This window comes from Balaenoptera borealis (assembly GCF_965194805.1).
Source record: "Balaenoptera borealis genome assembly, chromosome: 6".
In the NCBI taxonomy this organism is placed as follows: domain Eukaryota; kingdom Metazoa; phylum Chordata; class Mammalia; order Artiodactyla; family Balaenopteridae; genus Balaenoptera; species Balaenoptera borealis.
Genome location: NC_138863.1, coordinates 67,666,128 through 67,687,302, shown reverse-complemented (window position 1 = coordinate 67,687,302; position 21,175 = coordinate 67,666,128). Strand labels below are relative to the sequence as shown.

Below are 21,175 nucleotides of genomic sequence, written 5' to 3'. Positions count from 1 at the left end.
AACTAAAAATAATCAGTATTTTTTTAAAATGCACACATACATAAAAGAAGGTAGTCTACACAAGTGAACTCATAGGCTAGAGATTATGTTAAAATAGAGAAACTAAAGAAAGTTATCTCAGCATTGTGAAATAATGGATAGTATTGTTTAATTCCTGACATCTTTATTTCTGTTATTTACAGTGAGCTGAATTATTTTTGTATTAAAAAAATTTTTTTAAATAATAGACCACCTCTTCACTTTTAGAATTCTATTCATTGAAAACTCATCATTTTAATCAAAGAGAGGTCAAGAATGTCTCCTGAACAACATGCAGAGCTCACTAGCTGGTCACCAAAGTTTTGGCAAATGATTTGTCCTTTGGTTCTTTACATCATCACCACTAAAAGATTTGCAGTTGAATATGTCAGTGCTTCATTCTATTGACAAAGGGCATCGGCAGCTGCACAGCATATTTAAGGGGCAGAAACACCCCACTCTAGTTCTTTTCATTCATTTTAATATGCAAATAGCAAAAATGTTCCTGAATACTACTCTTAGGTTGAATAGCTACTACAAGAGTATTTATAAGCTACACACACACAAATAAAATTTAAAGACACACTGGTTTTGCATTTGATGCTGAGGAAGACCACAGCATCTTAAGATGTTACTCTCTGGTTATATTGTTAAAGAAGTAGAAGAAAGAAAAAGAATAAAAACTGTTTCTCAAGAGTTTAGTTGGATATTCATTAACTCTTATCATCTAACATCTCAGTGTATCCTTACAGAAAAAAAGCAGCAGATTTTTTTAAAAAGGAACAGAAGATGGCAAATCTAATATACATTAGTATTTGGGTAGCATTAGTGTCTGCAATTTTTCTACTGTATAAACTTTTTATCTGAGTAAAAACAAAGAGAAAAAAAGAACACAAAAAAGCTCTGGAACTAAATTTCTTTCTCATAAGCTTTGGTCTAATGCATGGTTAATGAAGCCATGAGACAATATTCTCACATCTTTGATTTTATTTCAGCAGTTTCCAGAAAATACAGTAGTGGAGAAATATATTTCTATTCAATGCCTAGAAGTTTAAATTTAGCATGTAGCTCAAATTAATTCTCAACGTTCCATTTTAAGCTTCTACATTAAAAGACTTGCACAAATCTTTTTATTCCTCACATGACTTGCCGCGGTCTCTGTGAAAACTGCTTCTTGATTTATAAAGTAGATTTTATTACTGAACTTCAAGCTCTTTGTTAGGGATAAATTGTAGTGACTATAACTGCAAAAGATGTTTAATGACTTATAAACTCTCTCCAAAAGAAAATGTTAAGAGTATAAAATACTGTAATTATATATTATACTAATTGAGAGCTATATTTCTAGAAGCATAAGCAAACAAAATAGTTTGGAATTACGGCAGGTATCTGTTGAGAGTTAACACCATACTTCTGAGAGTAATGATCATGAATAGAAGTTAAATTAGTCACAATGGCAATGAAGAAAACATATGTTGAACTTTTTCTGCCCTACGAGGGTGAGACAGCAAGTCACACGGACCAGTATAGCATACGTTCAGAATTCAAGTTTTCTTGGAAGGTACATGCTCAGCTGTGGAGATCAGCTGACATGCTGTAGCTCATCAACTATCAAACAGGGGGTGGGAGGGTGGGTTGAGGTTCAGAATCCCTGTGGAGACTGTGGAACTATCCAAACTTCTTTTCCGCAGGCTTCCCTCTGTCCTTTTCCTGAGGTCCTGACACATCCTTGGATAGCAGTCTTCAAACTGGAAGTACTATAGACACTTTCTGAATGGTTCAGGGAATGCAAGGGACTTTAAATGAACCATTTTCCAGAATCTTTTAAAAACGGATCCTCCTAAGAACATACCTTTTCTGCCAACATCACCTTTATTGCATTTCATAAGACAAAGGCAAACTTCTCATCCGAACTGAACCTTACTTTGGTACGCTGCTCTGAGGTGTAAACCCTCTATGTATCAAACGAAGGAAAATTTTTATATATTGGTAGCTAGCTATGCAAGAAAGTGAATGACTCTCATGACTAGGTATAAAATTCTCAATTCTTTAAACAAGTTGAAGGGACAAATTGTCCTGTCATTGACAACTTATTTAAAATAATTTTGAACAAGTTGTTTATTACTAAAAGTTGTATGACATACAATGCAAAGGAGGTAGGCTAAATAATAGCCCCCTAAAGATATCTACATCTTAATCCCTGAAACCTGTGAATGTTACCTTACATGGTAAAAAAATAAAAACAAAACAAAACTTTGCAGATATCATTGATTTAAGGATCTTGACATGAAGTGATCATCCTGGATTATTCTGGATAAAGCCTAAATGCTACTATCTTATAAGAGCGAGGTAGAGGGAGACTGCACACAGACAGAAGAGAACACAGTGTGACCATGGAGGTAGAGATTAGAGTGATGCAGCCATAGCCAAGGCATGCCAGCAGCCACTAGAAGCTAGAAGAGGCAGGAAATGGATTCTCTCCTTGAACCTCCAGAGGAAGCTCATCCCTGAAGATACCTTGATTTTAATCCATTGATACTGATTTCAGACTTCTGGCCTCCAGAAATGTAACGGAATAAACTTCGGTTGTTTTAAGCCACTGAGATTATGCTAATTTGTTACAGCAGCCAAGGGAAACTAATACAAAATTCAAAGAATCAAATGGCACTGCCATAACAAACTCCTTCCTTTCTCATCTACCTATTATGGCGACATGTTTTTTAACAGCAGTATCTGTAAAAATAAGAAAGGGGAGACAAAATTGTCGCCAAATTCTGTCCCACGCTAGCAGAAGAATGAAAATTCTTTGTAACTTATCAAAAGATATGAGGGGAAAAGCCTCTACAGTTCACAATACAGAGATATATTTCCAACTGCAAATAAATACGATTTTTTTTATGTTTATGACTTTAAAATGTGAAGGATTACTCATTCTTCAAGAAAAATTTAGGGTGTACAGTCCTATAAAGAGAACTACCACTGTGGATATTTCCCAGGTCTGCACTACAATCAATTCAAAAAGTAGTCCAAATAACAGCATATTTTATTGACCTCTCAAAAAATGTTCATTGTGCTACTAAAGATTATTATGAAATGTATCTTTCCATCAGTTTAGACTCTATGGTTTAGCTCCCAAATCTCCACACATCATTATTTAAACCATGAAGGGTGGTAAATTTGTAATATTTTTATTCTTATTTCCATTTTGTGCTACTTTATTTTTCTCTCAACTACCAACACCAAAAATAAAAAACAAAGAAAAGGACTATTCATAATTGTCCTCTATTTTTCTACAAGTGAAGAAAACCTTTGCCATATGATCAAACTATAAGGGACAGAAAAGCAATGATATGACTATGATTTTGTATCCTTACCTAGACCTATGTGAGGCAGGTGCTCAAAAAGAGTCCAGCTGTGGTCATCAATGTAATGATTCTTCAGGATCAACAACTGGCAAACATCTCGGGCAGTTATGTCACTGGGTACCTCTAAAGCCCTGCTGGTTTCATCTTCACTGTATACTTTAATTACCTGTGTAGGTAGAAATTAAAAAATGAGCTAAAATAGTCTATTAAAAATATCATTCTAATAAGTCATCAAACTTATCCATTGAGCTAATTACAAATTCCTTATACAGTTTGTTTTACATCTAATTTTCTTATGCATGGAGTAAATGTTGCCCATCCAAGACTTGTTTATAATATGTGTCAAAGTCACTCTGTCTGACAACTTCCAATCTCTTCTCTTCAGTGTCTAAACTGGAGGCCATTCAATGACCGTTCAATGTCATTTCCCACCACTCTGATCTACTAAAAAGCTACATATCTCTTATCAATATTTTAAATTTTCCACTCCATATTTAAATCTGTAAATAATCCAAGTAACATGGGGGATTTATTCCCAGATATACATTTTGAAACAGCAGTAAATAGAATATAAAGATTTCTCTATTTCAGGTTATAGAAATTTTGGCAAAGACTGGCTAGATGTTCACCAAATCCTTTTTCTTTTCTCCCTTGCAATTAGTTGTGTCCATGGGATTGAGTTTTAGTCAATGAGATGTAAGCACATGCAGTGTTGCACCTCCAGACCTAATCCATAAAAATTTCCCACATACTGTCATCCATTCTCTTACGCCAGCCTCTCACTGAATAGAAATGATGACAAAGACGTAACGAGGAGAGCAGAGCCATGGGACAGAAGGAGGCTTTGTCTCTGAATGACCACATGGAAGGTGCCCAACTAGGAATGCCCACATGTAACTTTGACGTGAGCAAGAAATAAACTTTTAGTCTGTTAACTCACTGTGATTTTGTATTTATCTATTACAGCAGCTAATGTCACCCCAAATCATACCGAGGTAGAGAGTTTCATATACAACACTCCCCTCAACATTTACCAAGTTGTGCTATGTGCTAGAATTTCCACTACTAACTGTGGTATGTCATATATAAATTAAAATAATTATAATAAGCTAAATACCTATGAAAATAGTATAGTAAGATCAACACACACAGAAGTAGGAAATTGTAAGAAAATTCAATATAAGAAATACACCTTATAAAAATATAGACATTTAAACATTTTCAGTAATTCAAACAAATGAAAATTAAAATGATGTACCAATTCTCTATCGATTATTTTTCTAATTATGTGTAATGACAGTGGAATGAAGTGGAATGAAATAGTTGCTCTCTTACAATGACAGGAGTGATATAAATTGGTAAAACTATTTTGTACACCTGTTGGAAAGTATTTATCGAAAGCATTAAAAGGTCCATTCCTTTGACTCAGTAATTTCACTTAGGCAAACTATCTCAATAAATCTGTCCTAAATGTGGAAAATAGCTTTAGGCATAGACTTATCCAGCAAAGCATTATGTATAATTCTATCAACCTAAATATACAACAACAAAAGAATGGTAAACTATAGTACTTTCACAAAATGGAATATTATAAGATACTTAAAAATATTATTCAAGGAAATAATATAAGAACTTTAAAAAAAATTCCTAAGTAAAATAAGATCACGACACCAAAGTATAAGTTACGCAGTAGAGTGCAGGCTTATTTGTTGGACTGGCTACCAGGCACCTACCCCTCTTCTAAGAGCATTCTGATTGTCTTTTAGAGACCCACTCCCTCTCTCACCATTAGTCTTTGTGATTCTGGCAGCTCTACTTTCAGCTCAGTGATGGTATAGTGCAGCTGCTGGAACTGGATTGCAAGGGGTGACTGTTAAACATTCAGGAACTCTGCAAGCCAGGCATCTTGAAATCAGCCATGGTGGGAGCACACGAAAGAAACTGGCAAATGCTACAAATAAGGCCTTTTTTTAAAAAAAAATTATTTTTATAGCCAGTTTACCAGTGCATGACTGCCTCAGCTCCGCACACGTTATCCAGATTGATCAATCAACACCCAGAATCCCTCTGGCAACAGTGACTATTTCAGAGATGGGCACATGACCTAATCAGAGTCAGTCAGGGCCAATCTAGACATCTGTTCATATAACCATAAACTGAGCCCTCTTTTCCACTGGGTAGGTGTAGGGTGAAGCTGCTACTGTTCATGAAGAGAAAGACTGTGGGAAAATGGGGCCCACATGGAGTAAACCATGCCAAGAGATGAAAAGGGCCCTGAGAATATCATTGGGCCCCTGGACCAAGGAATACTTGAATTGTGTTTTTTAATCATATGTGTGCCATGAGGCTGTAAGTTTCTAGTGGTAATATCCACCTACTTATATCTCTTGTTCTAGCCAAAGACCTTCTCCAACTCTTTCTCCATACTGCTAGGGGAATAAACTTTCTAATAGCCAATCATATGAGGTCATTCTTCTAAAATTCTTCAATGGCTCCTCGTTGTCCTAACTCAAGCAGCTCATTGTGTTTATTAAGATCCCATGCAAAGCGTACATCCTTTGCTAAGTGTTTTAGTATAAGGCTGTCATTGGGCTTCCCTGGTGGTGCAGTGGTTAAGAATCCGCCTGCCAATGCAGGGGACACGGGTTCGAGCCCTAGTCTGGGAAGATCCCACATGCCGCGGAGCAACTAAGCCCGTGCGCCACAACTACAGAGCCTGTGCTCTAGAGCCCACAAGCCACAACTACTGAGCCTACGTGCCACAACTACTGAAGCCCGCGTGCCTAGAGCCTGTGCTCCGCAACAAGAGAAGCCACCGCAATGAGAAGCCCTCGCACTGCAACTAAGAGTAGCCCCCGCTCGCCTCAACTAAAGAAAGCCCACTCGCAGCAACGAAGACCCAACGCAGCCAGAAATAAATAAATAATAAATAAAAATAAAGTTCCCTTTAAAAAAAAAATATATATATATGTATGTGTATATATATATATATATATATATATATATATATACATATACATATATATATATAAGGCTGTCATAGAGTTGGTTGTTGCCCTCAGAGAGCTAAAGCATAGTGGGGAAAGCAGTATTAAAAACAATAGTCACAAAGTAGGACATAAAAATTCAGTATGTTACTACATCATATAATGGGGGTTAGGAGAGACCTGAAAGATATCATGAAAAAGTGATATTCAGGCCAAGACCTGAAGAAGGAGTGGGCAGTAGCTAGGCAAAGAGAGGGTAAGAGCATTTCAAGCTAAGGGAAGCGAAGCCATGCAAAGTCCGTGGGGCAAGAAGAAACTTGGCAGATTCTAAGGATTAAGAGGAGTCAGGGACAGCAGGAGCAGCAAACAGGAAGCATGGTCCTGAGGGAGATGAAGTGGTAAGCATGACAGCAGTAACAGGGATGTACGATCCTAAGTTCAGAATTGACGTAAGAATCATTGAGCTTATAGGTGGTAAACTTGTGGATATGGATATATCTGACAAGGGAGAAAAGGAAGAAGCATGAGAAAAAAAAGAATCTAGGGCTGAACCCTGAGAAACTGCAATATTTAATGGTGAGTTAGAGGCAAGAAAGTCTGAAAGATAAAGTGAGATAGAGAACCAGGGAAGTGGGGCCCCATGGAATAAAGCCCAAACTCTTCAGCACGCACACAGCATGCACACTCCCCAGCAAATCAGCCTATGGAACAGGTCACTCTGACCTTAGCCAAATATGATAAACATTTGCAACCTCTTCTTTCTATTTGCTCAAGAGGTATCCTCTACCTGAAATCTTTGCCCCAGCCACCAACAACATGCATTATTTGGCAAATTCCTACTTATCATTTGGCCCCAGTTCCCACAGCACCTCCTCCAGAAAGTCTCCCCTGACTGCCCATGGCTTTATAATGTGCCCCTCTTAGAGCTCTTACTTTGTAATGTTCTACTTGAATATCTTTCTCCTCAACTGCATTAGTAAGCTCCTTTGAGGAAAATCTACATTTACTCACCATTTGACATGATATCCCAGGGACCTAGCCCAAGCCAATGTATGGCTTAATAAAGATCTTTGGAACAAATGAACTTTGTACCCCTGCAAAGCCTACCAAAATGTTTTGTACATAACAGGTAGGTACTCAATACGTATTTGTAAATTTTAATTTAAAAATATCTTCTGTCACAAAGTATATGATTGATTAAATTTTAATGCTCAGGAAATTAAAATTCTTCTCAAAGAGCAACAGATATACAATTTTTCTTATAAATAATCCTAGGTAAGAATTGACTTAATATTGCCATTAGCAGGCAGTTCTGAGTTTTGAAGTCATTGAGGCAGCTGTGAAGTCATATGAAAAAGGCTATGAAAATACACTGCCAAAATCAGGTGCAGGTGTCTGAGCTCTCACTTCAATTCCTTCATTTTTTGGTTAACACATGTGGTTCATGAAGATCCCAAGATCTCTTTGGAATATCAGTGTTTCCCATGATCGCATCTGGGTAGGCTATTGTTTTTAAGTTTGTGCCTTCAGTGCCTTCAGACAAATCTCAGTGCCAGGCAATTGCTGAGATGCTAAGAAATGCCATCCACCATGCTGCTGTGGCTAACACTGACTGCGTCAAACACTGGTGGGTGCTCTTGCCAAAAGCAACATGAAGACAACCAGTCCTGAGAGGAAAAGAAGATCCGACCCTGGGGCTGCTCCTTCATGCAGAGCAATGATGAGCTGCCATTTCAGGGCCCTCAGGGGCCACTGCTCATTCCATGCCAGGAAACAGGGGGTTGGGAATGACCTGGTGGCCACGGGACAGGTTCCCGAGACTTCCTGACTACCCCATGCTTTCTTACAATAAATGCCCATCACCTGGGGTAAGAGAAGCATGCCTCTTATTTTTCATGCTCTAATTTTTATATCAGAGGAATTAACAAATGAAAATCTGGAGACATTCTGAAGTCTAAGGCAAATTCAAGAAGAGGGCAAGAATAGAGCAAGAGGTAAAGTTGGGGAAAATGAAAAAGATACCTAACCAATTAGAAATGCCATTAATCTCTTCAGTTGATTTTGCTGCAAATTTGAAAGAAATAAGTTGCCAAGAACTGAGACACATAAATTTAGAAGGCCGAGGCTAACTTAAATTTCTGGAATAAGTGCATGTACTCATTTTTTAAATTAATAACACCTGTTAGGAGAAAAACACTACTTTTGTTTGAGCTCCATTTCAAACTCTTCTTCTTAAAAAAATAATCTCATTTAATGCTGACATTTGTCCAAAATACACATTCATCTACGAACGATAAAAATTTATTTTGGTTGATCTTCCACAGCAGTAAGTCCCTGTCATCTCTCAGATTTATTCAGTACTTATGAAAAATTCCTTACACTACTGATGGGGAGCCTTTGTTAAAAAATCTCATTTTTATTTCTATTTATTTCTCCTTGAAATATATGAAAAAGGGAAAGATAATCTAAGCCTTAACTCTCTAGTAGAGTTGAATATGCCAAAAATATTACTATACTAAACCTTCCTGTTTAAGAAAAAAAAGTCGTCATAAGTAAAGATATTGATAGAAGACTAGTACGGATTAAAACTAAGGTACAAACTTTTGTGATCATGTAAAAACCAAATGGCAGGGCTGCTCTTAAGAATCATTAGAGTAGGGGCTTCCCTGGTGGCGCAGTGGTTGAGAATCTGCCTGCTAATGCAGGGGACATGGGTTCGAGCCCTGGTCTGGGAAGATCCCACATGCCGTGGAGCAACTAGGCCCATGAGCCACAATTACTGAGCCTGCGCGTCTGGAGCCTGTGCTCCTCAACAAGAGAGGCCGCGATAGTGAGAGGCCCGCGATAGTGAGAGGCCCGCACACCGCGATGAAGAGTGGCCCCCACTTGCCGCAACTGGAGAAAGCCCTCGCACAGAAACGAAGACCCAACACAGCCAAAAATAAATAAATAAATAAATAATTCGTTAATCTTATTAAAAAAAAAAAAAAAAGAATCATTAGAGTAAAATAGTGGTATCCTGTTTCCTCTACATACTGAAAGGTAAAAAGAGATCTGAAGGTCATATAATCATGCTATTTAATAAAGAGATATTATAAATTCCCAGTTCAGTGGCCCAAATCCCCACCTTGCTATATAAAGTAAAAACTAGGGTAAGAAGAATTCATATCAATTGATCCATGAGATCATTTGCAATTGTATGCCAGCAGGAAGAAATCCTGCCTGGACCCTAAAGAAGAATAGGAACTTTCTTTGTCTCATCAATGAGCAGACACACTTGATTAGCAAGAAAGACATGCATTGATAAGATCTGTCTATAACATCCCACCAGCAGGAACAGAGAGAGCTCCCAAGGACAGCCAACAGTGTACACACAGGCTGTGTTGAGGAAGCCCTCAGTGTCACTGTAATCCTGACAATCAGAGCAACCTTGGCCTTTAGAGTGGTTTACAGCTTCAAAAACTGTGCCGGGAGCATATGGCATCTAGCAATGAAAAAGTAATATAAAGACACAGTAGTAGCCCCTGCAGAGAATATGCTGGAATGTGGGTGGAGCAGATCTCTGTTTTGGCTGACATCCTTATCAAGGCAGTTTATATACTTTATACCTCAACTCCCTTAGGCTGCCCTCCATAAAAAGTAAGTGGAGGCAAGAGATTAAAAAATTAACATAACTCATTTTGAAAGCAGTAGACACAACAATGTTGAAACACACAGAGCAAGAAATGGTTAACTTTTCAGAAAAGAAGTTTGAGGCCCCTAAAGCCAAGGGACTAAAAGAGATGAACTATTTAAAATATAAGACAAAGGCCATTTCTGAAAACACAGAGCTTGAATTTGAAAATCAATTCAATATGTATTGCTTTCTCCCCAAAGCACACATAGTATTCATCTGCTATAATCCCCGGAAATTCTGATTCTCAGAACAGATTATGTGGAAAGCTTCAGGAAAGCACTGAGCAGAGGCTAAGCGGTCAGCCTTTCTCCTCCTTCCTGCAGACCCAAGAAAGTGATGGAATGGGATGCCTCATTCCTTTCCAAACTGGGTTCATCCTAGAATATGTGAAAAAAAACTCAGGGTTGTCATCTGGTCATTTGGCAATGCCATAGAGCAGAAAGGGGCATTGGACCCATTGGTAAGTAACTAGTTACTTAATCGCTTATCCTTTGTTCCTTCAGAGAAGAAAGGAGGCAAAATGGGATAATTATTCAGCAGGTAAAAAACGAGCACAGATTAAGCATAACTATATGAGCAAGAATCCATAGGATGAAGTGAGAGACTTCTTCTTAGAAAAAGAAGAAAGAAAGAGCAAAAGAGAAGGAAAAAGACGGTTGGGCATGGTTATCTTCGGTGTCAAAGTTTCTATTTGGGGAGAATTTAAATTTGATTTTTAGATTAACTACATTTAAATATGACATTTAATATTTAATTAAATATTAATTCTTACTAATTAATATTTAATTTAAAATAATTTAAACACCATTATTTAAATACCAAGATCTTACCACAATGAGAAGTACATAACTTTTCAACAGAAAAATAAATGCATTTATTATATCTATTAATTATATATGTTGTTTATATATAATTAATAGAAAATAAGAAACAAGGCCCATAGAAATTTGATTTCAACCAGGTCCCAAAGTAAAGCTTATTTCTACCACTCTTTAAAATTTTATCACCCAAGTACAGTAAGATTATAAAGCTATCTTTTAATGTTTCAGATTTTTTTCTCCATTATTTTTAACAGATAGGCAATGTACCTAAATCAGTGAAATATTTTTATATAGAGGTCAGAGCAGCCCTGGGTTTTTATGTTCTTCTAAATAAGGAATGTAGTCTCCTAAGATAAGAAGAGACAGTCTTAGATGTTTTGAATTAAGCAACTCAATATGTTCCCTTGAAGGGAAATGGCAAATAATATATTCATTATTACTTATTCCAAACCTCTAACAAAATGTTATATTTAAAAACAAAGACTGTTCCCAAAGATCCTAACAGCCCAAGAAAAGCTGTTGCTTCCATATTGCTATCCTTCATTATTTTGTTAGCTGTCAAATATTTATTAAGAGCAAAACAGTACATAGTTTAGAGAAATCAGGTCGTAGGGAGTCAAATTATCTCTATTGAAAGAGATATTCAACTACATATTTTATTTGAGCATTAGCAGTACATGTTCATTAACTCAAAATAGATATTGTCACCAATATCAGAATTACAGGAATTGATTGACATAAACAGGTCCATTTCATATCCATGTGGCCCCTTTCAACTTTTTTTTTTTAGCAGAAATGCTCTCTTTTTAAATTTATTTATTTATTTATTTATTTATTTATTTATGGCTGTGTTGGGTCTTCGTTTCTGTGCGAGGGCTTTCTCTAGTTGCGGCAAGTGGGGGCCACTCTTCATCGCGGTGCACGGGCCTCTCATTCTTGCGGCCTCTCTTGTTGCAGAGCACAGGCTCCAGACGCGCAGGCTCAGTAATTGTGGCTCACGGGCCCAGCTGCTCCACGGCATGTGGGATCTTCCCAGACCAGGGCTCGAACCCGTGTCCCCTGCATTAGCAGGCAGATTCTCAACCACTGCGCCACCAGGGAAGCCCCCCCTTTCAACTTTATTCCCTATAATCCTTTCCTTATTCTCCAACTCTGACCATATATTTTCTCAGTTTCTTGAAATAGCTATGCTCCTTCCTGACACAGGGCCTTTGCACCTACTACTGCTGCCTAGAATACTGTCCACCCACCTCCTACTTCTTATCCCTCAGGTAAACCATTCATTCTGTGGGGGAGTTTTCAATGCTACTCCCAGTTTAGGTCCAGGCCCTTTGTTTCACGTATGTATATGTGCAACTACATAATTATTATCCATAAGCTTCTACTACTCAGCATGCTGCATGACACCAGGAATAATGTCAATATGTGCTTCCCATTTGTGTCCCCAGCAGTCAGCATGGGGCCTGGCACAGTGTAAATATCCCTTTAGGGACGACTGACACCGTCATGAATGGCCCTATAGGAGACAATATTAGGGATTCCAAAACAGTAGCTTGGAAACCTCACAGGGTTGAAAAACCTCTAGGGAAGAAAGGACACACACGGGACCAAAGAGAAAACGTAGGCAAGTTTTTAAGAAATCTACGGACTGAACAAAGGTAGATAAGGTGACTTCTCTGGCCCATTTTAAGTCTGGGACTCTGAGAATTCAAAAAAAAAAAAAAAAAGAACAGCTGCATGGAACAAGTATCATGAGCAAAAATACTGAGGACTGAAGAGGCAAAAATACACATGGAACAGCACACAGATCACTCTCCTGAGATCAGAGGGACTGAGTTATGAGGCAGAGGTGAGGAAGCACAGGTGCACAGGTGCTGGAAGGTCTGTGGAAGAAGCGTCTTTGCCCAGCACTGCTAGACACTGGTTTCCATCAGTGCAAACGAGCAAGGAGGCCACCCCCAGAGGGGATCCTTTTTAAGATACACAAATTGTAAAGTAGCTTTTTTCAATGGTTGGAAATAAAGAATTAAATTTTAAAAAGACAGTTTTACCAGAATAAGATTATAAAGTGATAAGAGAATAATGATAAATAACTACATGGTGAGCTAATCATTTAGGAACAAGTTCGGCTCTAAGCAATAGAAAAATCTACCCAACAATGGCTTATTAATCCAATTAAAGGTTTGGGTTTTTTTCTCATATTTGAAACCAGAGGCGGATAGCTCAGGGTCTGGTGAGGCAGTTCCACCAAGCGACCACGGATCCAGGCTCTTTCCACAATCCTCAAGGTCACAAGATGAATCATCCCCACACCACCTCTGTAAAAACTCTGGACTTGTACACATTTGTAGGTCTTTACATTTCAGCAGGAACATTAGAGGGCATGCGGGGATAAAGAGATTAACTAATTCAGAGTTAAAGGACCTGTGAGGCTGGGGATCCATACAGATCTTCTGCAAGTTCTGAATGAATTCAAAATGCAAAGATGAAGCTTTATGCTGTATGAATTCATTTCCCATCCAGCATCAGGCCCACGAGGCCCAGAGTGGCCTTGCTACTGGAAATGCCCCAAACCTGGCACGGCAGGGGATTTAGCACTGTCCCACCTGACTGTCTGGCTCAATGACACTGCCAAATCATGCCACGTCTAGGCTTCCAACCAAGAGAAGAAAGCCAGTCTGCAGGCAAAGGGGGGCCCAGAAAGCCTCCTTGAAGCCCCTGTGCTCTACTCTGTTCTTGACCATCTCTGCTTCTCAGGCCAAGAGCCGGGCAGCCTGCGCCTTCCTTGGGCTTTCTTTCTCCCTGGAGGATAGCAAGAAAGATCCTAACTCAAGCGGGTGTTCAATTTTATAAAGCAAGAAATCAGAAGCGCTTTCAGTGTGCTCTTACATGGTAAAAAAAAAAAAAAGGCAAAAGAAACAGCTCTAACTTCATTATAAAAGAAAGCAAACATTAAAAACTAAGCCTAAAAATATCCCAAACCATGGACGCACACATATACATATGTATATATTCATGTTATTTTAGGACCTAAATCCAATACGAATAATAAAGAGGGTCAAATCACAAATCCCACTCTAACATTTCCAGTGACTTCATCAAAGGAGCGTTCTCTGAAGCCTCAGTGTTTTTAAAACTCATGTAATTCCTGTGAAGATGCCAGTGCTGACTAATTCACCTTTGAAGTTTAAAAAAAAAAAACCCTTCACAAGTGCTAATGCTTATTCATATTCAAAGCAGAAAACCACTGGTCATGCTTATGTTGGACACAATGTTATTCCAGTATCTCATTTCAGTTTTTCAGCAGTCGTTTGTTCCCAGAATAACCATAAGACATGCCTAAGTGAAAAAGTTAATAACTGTTTCACACAGTGAGAAAGAAGGACAAGTTGGGGAGTGGTGAAGGGAGAAGTGTTTAGAAGAGAGGGGAAAACACGAGGAGAGGAAAGAGAACATTTATCAGAGTCCAGGACACATCAGACTTTTTACTGTTAATTCTTGAGCTGTCTGGCATCAACTGAAGCACTTTTAGGAACTACCTTGTTTCACTGATTTTTAAAAGCACATCTTCTCACATTTAACTTCTCTGTAACTCAGATGTAACTTACCATCAATGGTATGTCATAATTTAATTGGAAGCATATAAGATAATGATGCTTCTTGTAATTTAAGGTGCCATAGAATCAATGAAATATGCTATATTCAGTCTTTCTGGTACATCTGGGGGGTATTATTTTATGAACTTACCATGCAAACTATCGCTTTCTAGATCTAACATTCCTGTACTGTGATAGCACTAGGAATAACCGATTTATATCCACTTTTGTAATTTTACCTTTCCCTCACTTTTCTAAATATTTATTTTATATCAGTGCAAAGCATGTGTATCAGTGTAAAACATGTATATTCCTGTAAAAGAAATGGAATCAATACTGTTAGAATCGTAAAATACTAAAGGTTAGGACTCTTAGAAAACATCTCCTGAAATCTTCTCATTCTACAAGTGAAGAAGCTGAGACTGAAGAGGATCTGACTTACCGGGGGATCTCCAGCTGATCACTGGCAGAACCAGCCAGGGAACCCCATCTCTGGGCTCCTACCTGATCCTGTTCTTTTCCACTCTGCTTACCTAATTTTCATGCTGCTTTAAGCTGCTGCTTCGACACAACATCTTGCATTAAAGCATTAGATAACTAAAAACCCAAATATAAAGTTGCGTGTATGTCCCAAAGCACCCAGCTTTTTGAATGTCAAAAAAGGTTATTCTTTGTGTTTCCCTTTTTTTAGCACAACTTGCCAGAAAAATTGCATATACAGAAACAGCCAGCAGAGGGAGTCTTTATTTCTCGGTGCAAATAGAGAAAGAAAACAATGCTTTGAAAATTACAACTTTAACATTGTTAACCCTATAGAGGTACTGCTTAAAATAGTTGCAAGCTTCTAAAAAATTTAAATCTATTTTTAAACATTCTTGACTATTTGAATTTTTAAGATAAATTATGTCTACATCTTTAATAAGAAGGGTTGGGGATGGGTTGGGGTGGTATATATATAGTCACTTCAGGTGGTATATAATATAAAGTCCCCTTTCCTGCAACTCAAGCTAGAGATCCTCCTTGGCATTTAGAATGGTGATGTCAAAATTTTTCTTCAAATCCTGATAGAACCACCCAAACTAATTTCACTTCTGAAACTATAAAATAATATTCCTGATATTTCACAAATACAACTGAATGTATATGCCCAAATATGCAGGCCCAATTAGGAGGCTATCAAGAATATAGGACAATGCTGTTTAGCCAAAATGGTTTTTTAATTGCTCTTTTGAAACTGTCTTAAGAGATAGCATTTTTAATATCATACAGGGGTAGAAAATCTTTATCTTTCAGAGGGTTTAATACCCGAAATATCTGAAATAACCAAAAGTCTTACTTCTTTTTTTCTGACAAAAGAGATTCTTATTTTCTAGATTTGGCTTAGGGTGCTGGGGTACAGCCAGGAGAGCCAGCCGTAAGACTGCTCCCCCCAAGCAAGAGTCTTAGACTGTTAATCAGCCCAGCTATTTTTAATCTGCCTTCATTGCCAAACGTGGACCAGACACTGTAGTTTGCAAACTAATATGAGGCATGGCCCTCATTCTCATGGAGGTTCAGTCCAGGTGCTTGTGGCGATGGTACACTCCAGAATCTGCTCTGGGATCAGATCCTACACCATTAGCTTATCAATGATGAGTCTCAGATTCCTCATCCTGTAAAATGGGCAAAATGATGGCAAACTGATAGCACTCAATTCATAATAGTGACTATTATTATAAATTTTTTAAAGCAAAATTAGTAAGTCCCAAGAGATTCCTACTGAGCTCCAAGGAACTCTGACATATGGTTTACTCACTATATCTTTGAGGTAAGACTGGAGTGTACAATGAGGGAAAAATAGCTAGGAAGGCAACAGACAGACTGGTAAAAAAAAAAAAAAAAAAAGGTGAGATTTGTCTGATGAGTAGACTATAGGTGAAAGGCAAGGGCATTGCAGCTGCGCAATGGCGCGCAGCTCTGCAGCACGTGTGTGCCCATCAATTCTGACAGGCAGCCCCTGTGCCAGGCGGGGCCCACCCGGGCTCAGTCCTGACTTGTCATTCATTAGCACTGTGCTTTGGGTAAGATACTTAACTTCTCCAGGGCTCACTTTTCTCATCCCAGCCTGGGTTTGTCCACCAATCTTGTAGGGTTCTTATGAGGATTAAAGAGAGCGTAATCAGCACTGAACACAGTATAGCTGTTTTTATTTCTACTGGTGTGGAGGGCAGGGAGTACTCAAAATTGCTCACAGGAACAAGCTGGGAGGGAGAGAGGGGCCGGAGACAGAGCTCATGAAAAAGCAAGGTGGACCAGCTGAGGTGGGCCCTGAGTGCACAGCTTCTTACCACAAGGTATGCAATCCAGGAAAAAGGAAATGAATGCCACAGAGACACAAATGCAGAGATGGAAATGCCAATGACAGGTCAGTATCAAAAAAGCCCAATTTTGTTTTTTCAAAAATTGTGTTTATTCAATGAATAGTAATTATATCCCAACTTTGTACATTCCCTGTGCTGGGCACTTGAGTCTAATGATGATCAAAGATGACACAGCCCCTACCATCATATAACTCACATTCCAGTAATGTCACCTCTGTCTACCGAAACAATGTCTTAACACTAGGTACAACTGTACCTCTTTCAAATATGTAAGCCAGAAGTCCCTGCCTGATATTCCCTAGGAGAGTGAAAGAAGTAATCTAACCACCTATCTTATTCGATTTAAATCTACATTCCCAGATTTAAAAAAAAAATATTTATCAGCATATAGTAGTTGGATTAATTTTTTTTTAATTCAAATTAGAGTCTGTATACAGAAAGTGAGCTGAGGGAACAAGAATTTAAGAGGCATACTGTCTTTCGTTCCCTGGCTGCATTGTATCAAGGACAACTACTTTTTGTTTGATTCATTTGCTACAAGAAAACTTTTGCATAACTATCAATACTTAATAGGATAGAGCCCCCCCCCCAAAAAAATTTAAATCACGGTAATAAGGAGATTTTAAACTGTTTATGAAACTAGTAAAACACGCCATTCCCCAGATGAGGGGGAAAAAAAGAAATTCACATTTGTTGAGCTTCTACTACGTGTCAAGTACTTCTAAATATTTATCCTATTTAATCCTCACAACTGTTCTGTGAGGAAGCATCATTATCCGCAAAACAGAGAAACTGAATTTTTGAAAGGTTTAAAAGAAGACACCTAAAGTCACAACACTGATCAGTGACAGAGCTGAGCTCAAACTCAGGGTTTCCTGGCTAAAACACACAAACAATCTCCACTACAGCACACTTCGTAAAAACTCAATTTTAGGGAAAGGAAACATTTTTTGAAAACACAGAATCCATTCATCTATGTGGTACCCTTCCTGGGTGAATATGCAACTATGTTACCCTGCATAAAAATTAAAAGGGCAGAAGAAAGATCAAGGTTTAGGGAGAATGAGAGCTCCAGGTAAACAGCAATAACAGTACTCACTACCACTTCACAACCACTTTCCAAGCAAGCCAGCCATCTAAACTCAGGTCACCATCTATGCACACCATTACCCTCCCCTACACAGGAAATCTGCTCTCTCCCCACTTACTACACCTTCTACAATCTCCAATCAAGCAATAGAATACATTTGTTCAAAAAGCATAACTATATTCTATACCTGGCAAGACAATAATAAAAATCCAAGGGACAAACATTTTCTGCATGCCTAATACACTGGAGTTAACTTGCAGTGGAGACAGCTAGTTCCCCACCGAAAGCCATCCTCCCCATTTCCTAATTCTGATGAGAAGGGCAGTGCGTGGAGGTCAAGGCCCACATTTCCTGGCTTCCCTTGGATCCAGACCACGTGACACAATCCTAGCCAGTAAGATATGATCAGAAGCTCCTGGTTATTCCCCAGTGGCACGTTAATAACTGGCAGAACTAGCCTGTATGCCCTTGGTTCTTCCCATTTTGTATGCCAGGAATGTGAGCCGGATGACTAGCGATCTGCATTTATCTTTCCATAAAAGGAAAAGGGACCCACACTAAGGAAGATACAATAGAAAGCAAGAAGGAGCTTGGTTGCCTGAGGACATTGCTGGACGGCTACATTAGCTTGGGACCAATTCTTCTTGTAAAGTGAAAGAAAAATAAATCTCTCCCCTGTTTAATATGCTGTCATTTGAGTTGTCCGGTTACATGAAATTAAATTCAGCCTGTAACTGACAAAGCACTTTATTTAAAGGGTCTTTCCCTTCAAAATGTAAAATCTAGTTGTAAGACAAAATACAACAAATTTTGAAAACCAAATAATGCAAGATATATAAAACATACACAAGGTCCATAGAAAAAACTAAAAGTCAAATATGAAAAGCCAGAAAGCTTAAGATACACCCTAAGGAGAGCTAATAAGACTTAAATATCATAAAAGGTAATAACAAAATTGATGTCACATGGCAGTAGTTATTCCATTGAGAAATGAGTAATAAAGGTGCATCCGTTGACACCTGAGTCAAGACACCATTAAGACGGATGTAATAAGAAACAGTCTTAGAAGGTTTCAGGATGGTACCACAGCCTGAGCTGGGACACAGACAATAACAGGATCCTGGAGTTGTCCACAGGTCATGGAGCACAAAACTGGGTGCAGAAGTACAGAGGGACAAACAGCAAACCCTGTTTGGAGCACAAGGAGAAAAACGATGTGCTGGAGTGGAGGCTTCAGATGAAGCTGAGGAAACCCCTGTGCACACAGGCCGCGAAGCACAGCGAATGCTACATTCGCTTGGACTGATTTTGTATGTATTTAAAAGCTTCTGGGCAAAATAGTGATATAATGATGATCTATATTCTTTCATTCTTTACAAAATTGTTTTTAGAAATTCACAGCAATAATTCTAATTGTATGAGGAGGGAAATGAATATAACAAACTATTCTCTTGTATAGATGGGGAATTGGATCTTTTGATAAATGGCATTGCTCCATATTATACTCATGGATTTTGGATTTTCAAATGATTTGAATCTTATAAAAAATATATTCCAAAAAGTATTCCTTTTTTCTCTGAGATTCTGGAAGACACGTTAGAATTTTGTGTGCCTATGAAAGTCTCTCATAATTGTAGTATGGCTAAAGAATGTAGAAATGCTTGGAAACAATATGCAGAACAATTTTAATCTGACAGAGGTAGAAACCTTCCTACCCACAGAATCAGAATACGGGCATCTGGCCTTCAGACCTTCCAACCTTTATATAAAAAGAATGTGAATTTTATATTGCACTTAGTATAAGCCTTACAATGCTTGAGTTTTTGTTAACTCTCTGGGACCTTAAAATAGTTTCTTGATGTAATGAACCCAATTAGAGCGCTGGGTAAAACTGTCTTTCCATCTCTCTCTCTCTTTCTCTCTCTCTCTCTCTCTCTCTCACACACACACACACACACACAAACACACACACACTTTGTTGCTTACAATTGCTGTCTGAATAAAATGTTTTCTACACTAGAGCATATGGGAGTTGGTGGAGGTGCAGAGGAAGATGAAAAGATTTGCCTAAGCTAATTCCAGACTAGAAGTTGAATGGCCGTTATACACACCATAAGGCAATTTCATTAACATATTAATTTCAGGCGGTAACACATATCTAATAAGAGAAACACAGTGGAAGTCACAAGACCTAGATTCTATTTCTAGCTTTGCCATTGACCTTCTGGGTGACCTTGCATAAGTCACTCAACATCCAAGAGACTCAGTCTTCTCATTTGAAAAAAAAAAAGGCATAACCTAGTAGTTATCTGAGAAAAATGCTATGAGGTGAAGAACTCATTCAGAACACTTGATGAGGATACGATCGTTTCTGAGAGAGAGGATGAAACTTTCTTCACTGGAACCTTGATTACTAGAATCAAGGAAATTGGATCCTGATAGAATTAGAAAAAGTCAAAATTTCTTTCCAATTTACTTGATAGAGAGTCCACTGAACTACTCTGTTCCTCAAAGATCAAAGTATATTTGATGCGCTACAAAAAAGACCCATACCATGTTAAGAGCCGTGTTTAAAGTTCAAGTTCCCAACCAATCTCAGGAGACCTTATGCCCACTTAGATCAGATATACTTGCTGATAAGAAAATTACTCCCTAGCACTATTAAGCATTTTCAGAAATGCCCTCAGCCTTTCAAATGATTAGGATTCCAGCTGACAAATTATTTTGCAAGAACCACTCGTCCAGGATGTGCCAACTCTATGCCAAACCTGTGGGAAAAGCACCTACGTTCTTTGGAAAATGAGAAGCTGCCCCCAAAATACTGAGAAATGCTTGTATTAATTTGTATCATCTTAAATTATGGTGCATATAGAAAACAAGTTAATTACAAGTGTGGAATAATTTCCTATCTTAGAAAAAAAAGGCATGGTGTAACCAGAGCAGATGGATATTTTTTAGTCAGAAAAACACCCAGTTCCTAAAATAAGAGATACTAAGATTTTCAGAACAGTCTTATCAACAATGGGTCCTCTGGGGATTAAACTGTCAGGAGAAAGAAATAGCATTAAGTATTTTCAGCAAATGATGTGCTAAATTATATGAACATTTAATATGTGTACCAACTGGAAAGGAATAACATGGACTTGGGCCTAGGGAATTTTGACTTATGTTAATTATTATAATAGAAACCTGACTAGAAGCTTATTATAAAAGAACCAAGAGAAATCACAATGATGTATCCATTGGCAGCTCAGACCTAACA

General features: G+C 38.2%; 1 protein-coding gene across 9 annotated transcripts in view; it reads right to left on the bottom strand.

Annotated features, from left to right (window-relative positions):
- Positions 1-21,175, bottom strand: part of GRB14 (growth factor receptor bound protein 14) — a 177,117-nt gene that overhangs the window by 45,596 nt on the left and 110,346 nt on the right. For all 9 annotated transcript variants that reach the window (XM_082395320.1, XM_082395318.1, XM_082395317.1 and 6 more), the window contains one exon: positions 3,393-3,549. In XM_082395320.1, coding sequence (XP_082251446.1) covers positions 3,393-3,549 — 157 coding nt within the window. The remainder of the gene's footprint in view (positions 1-3,392; positions 3,550-21,175) is intronic.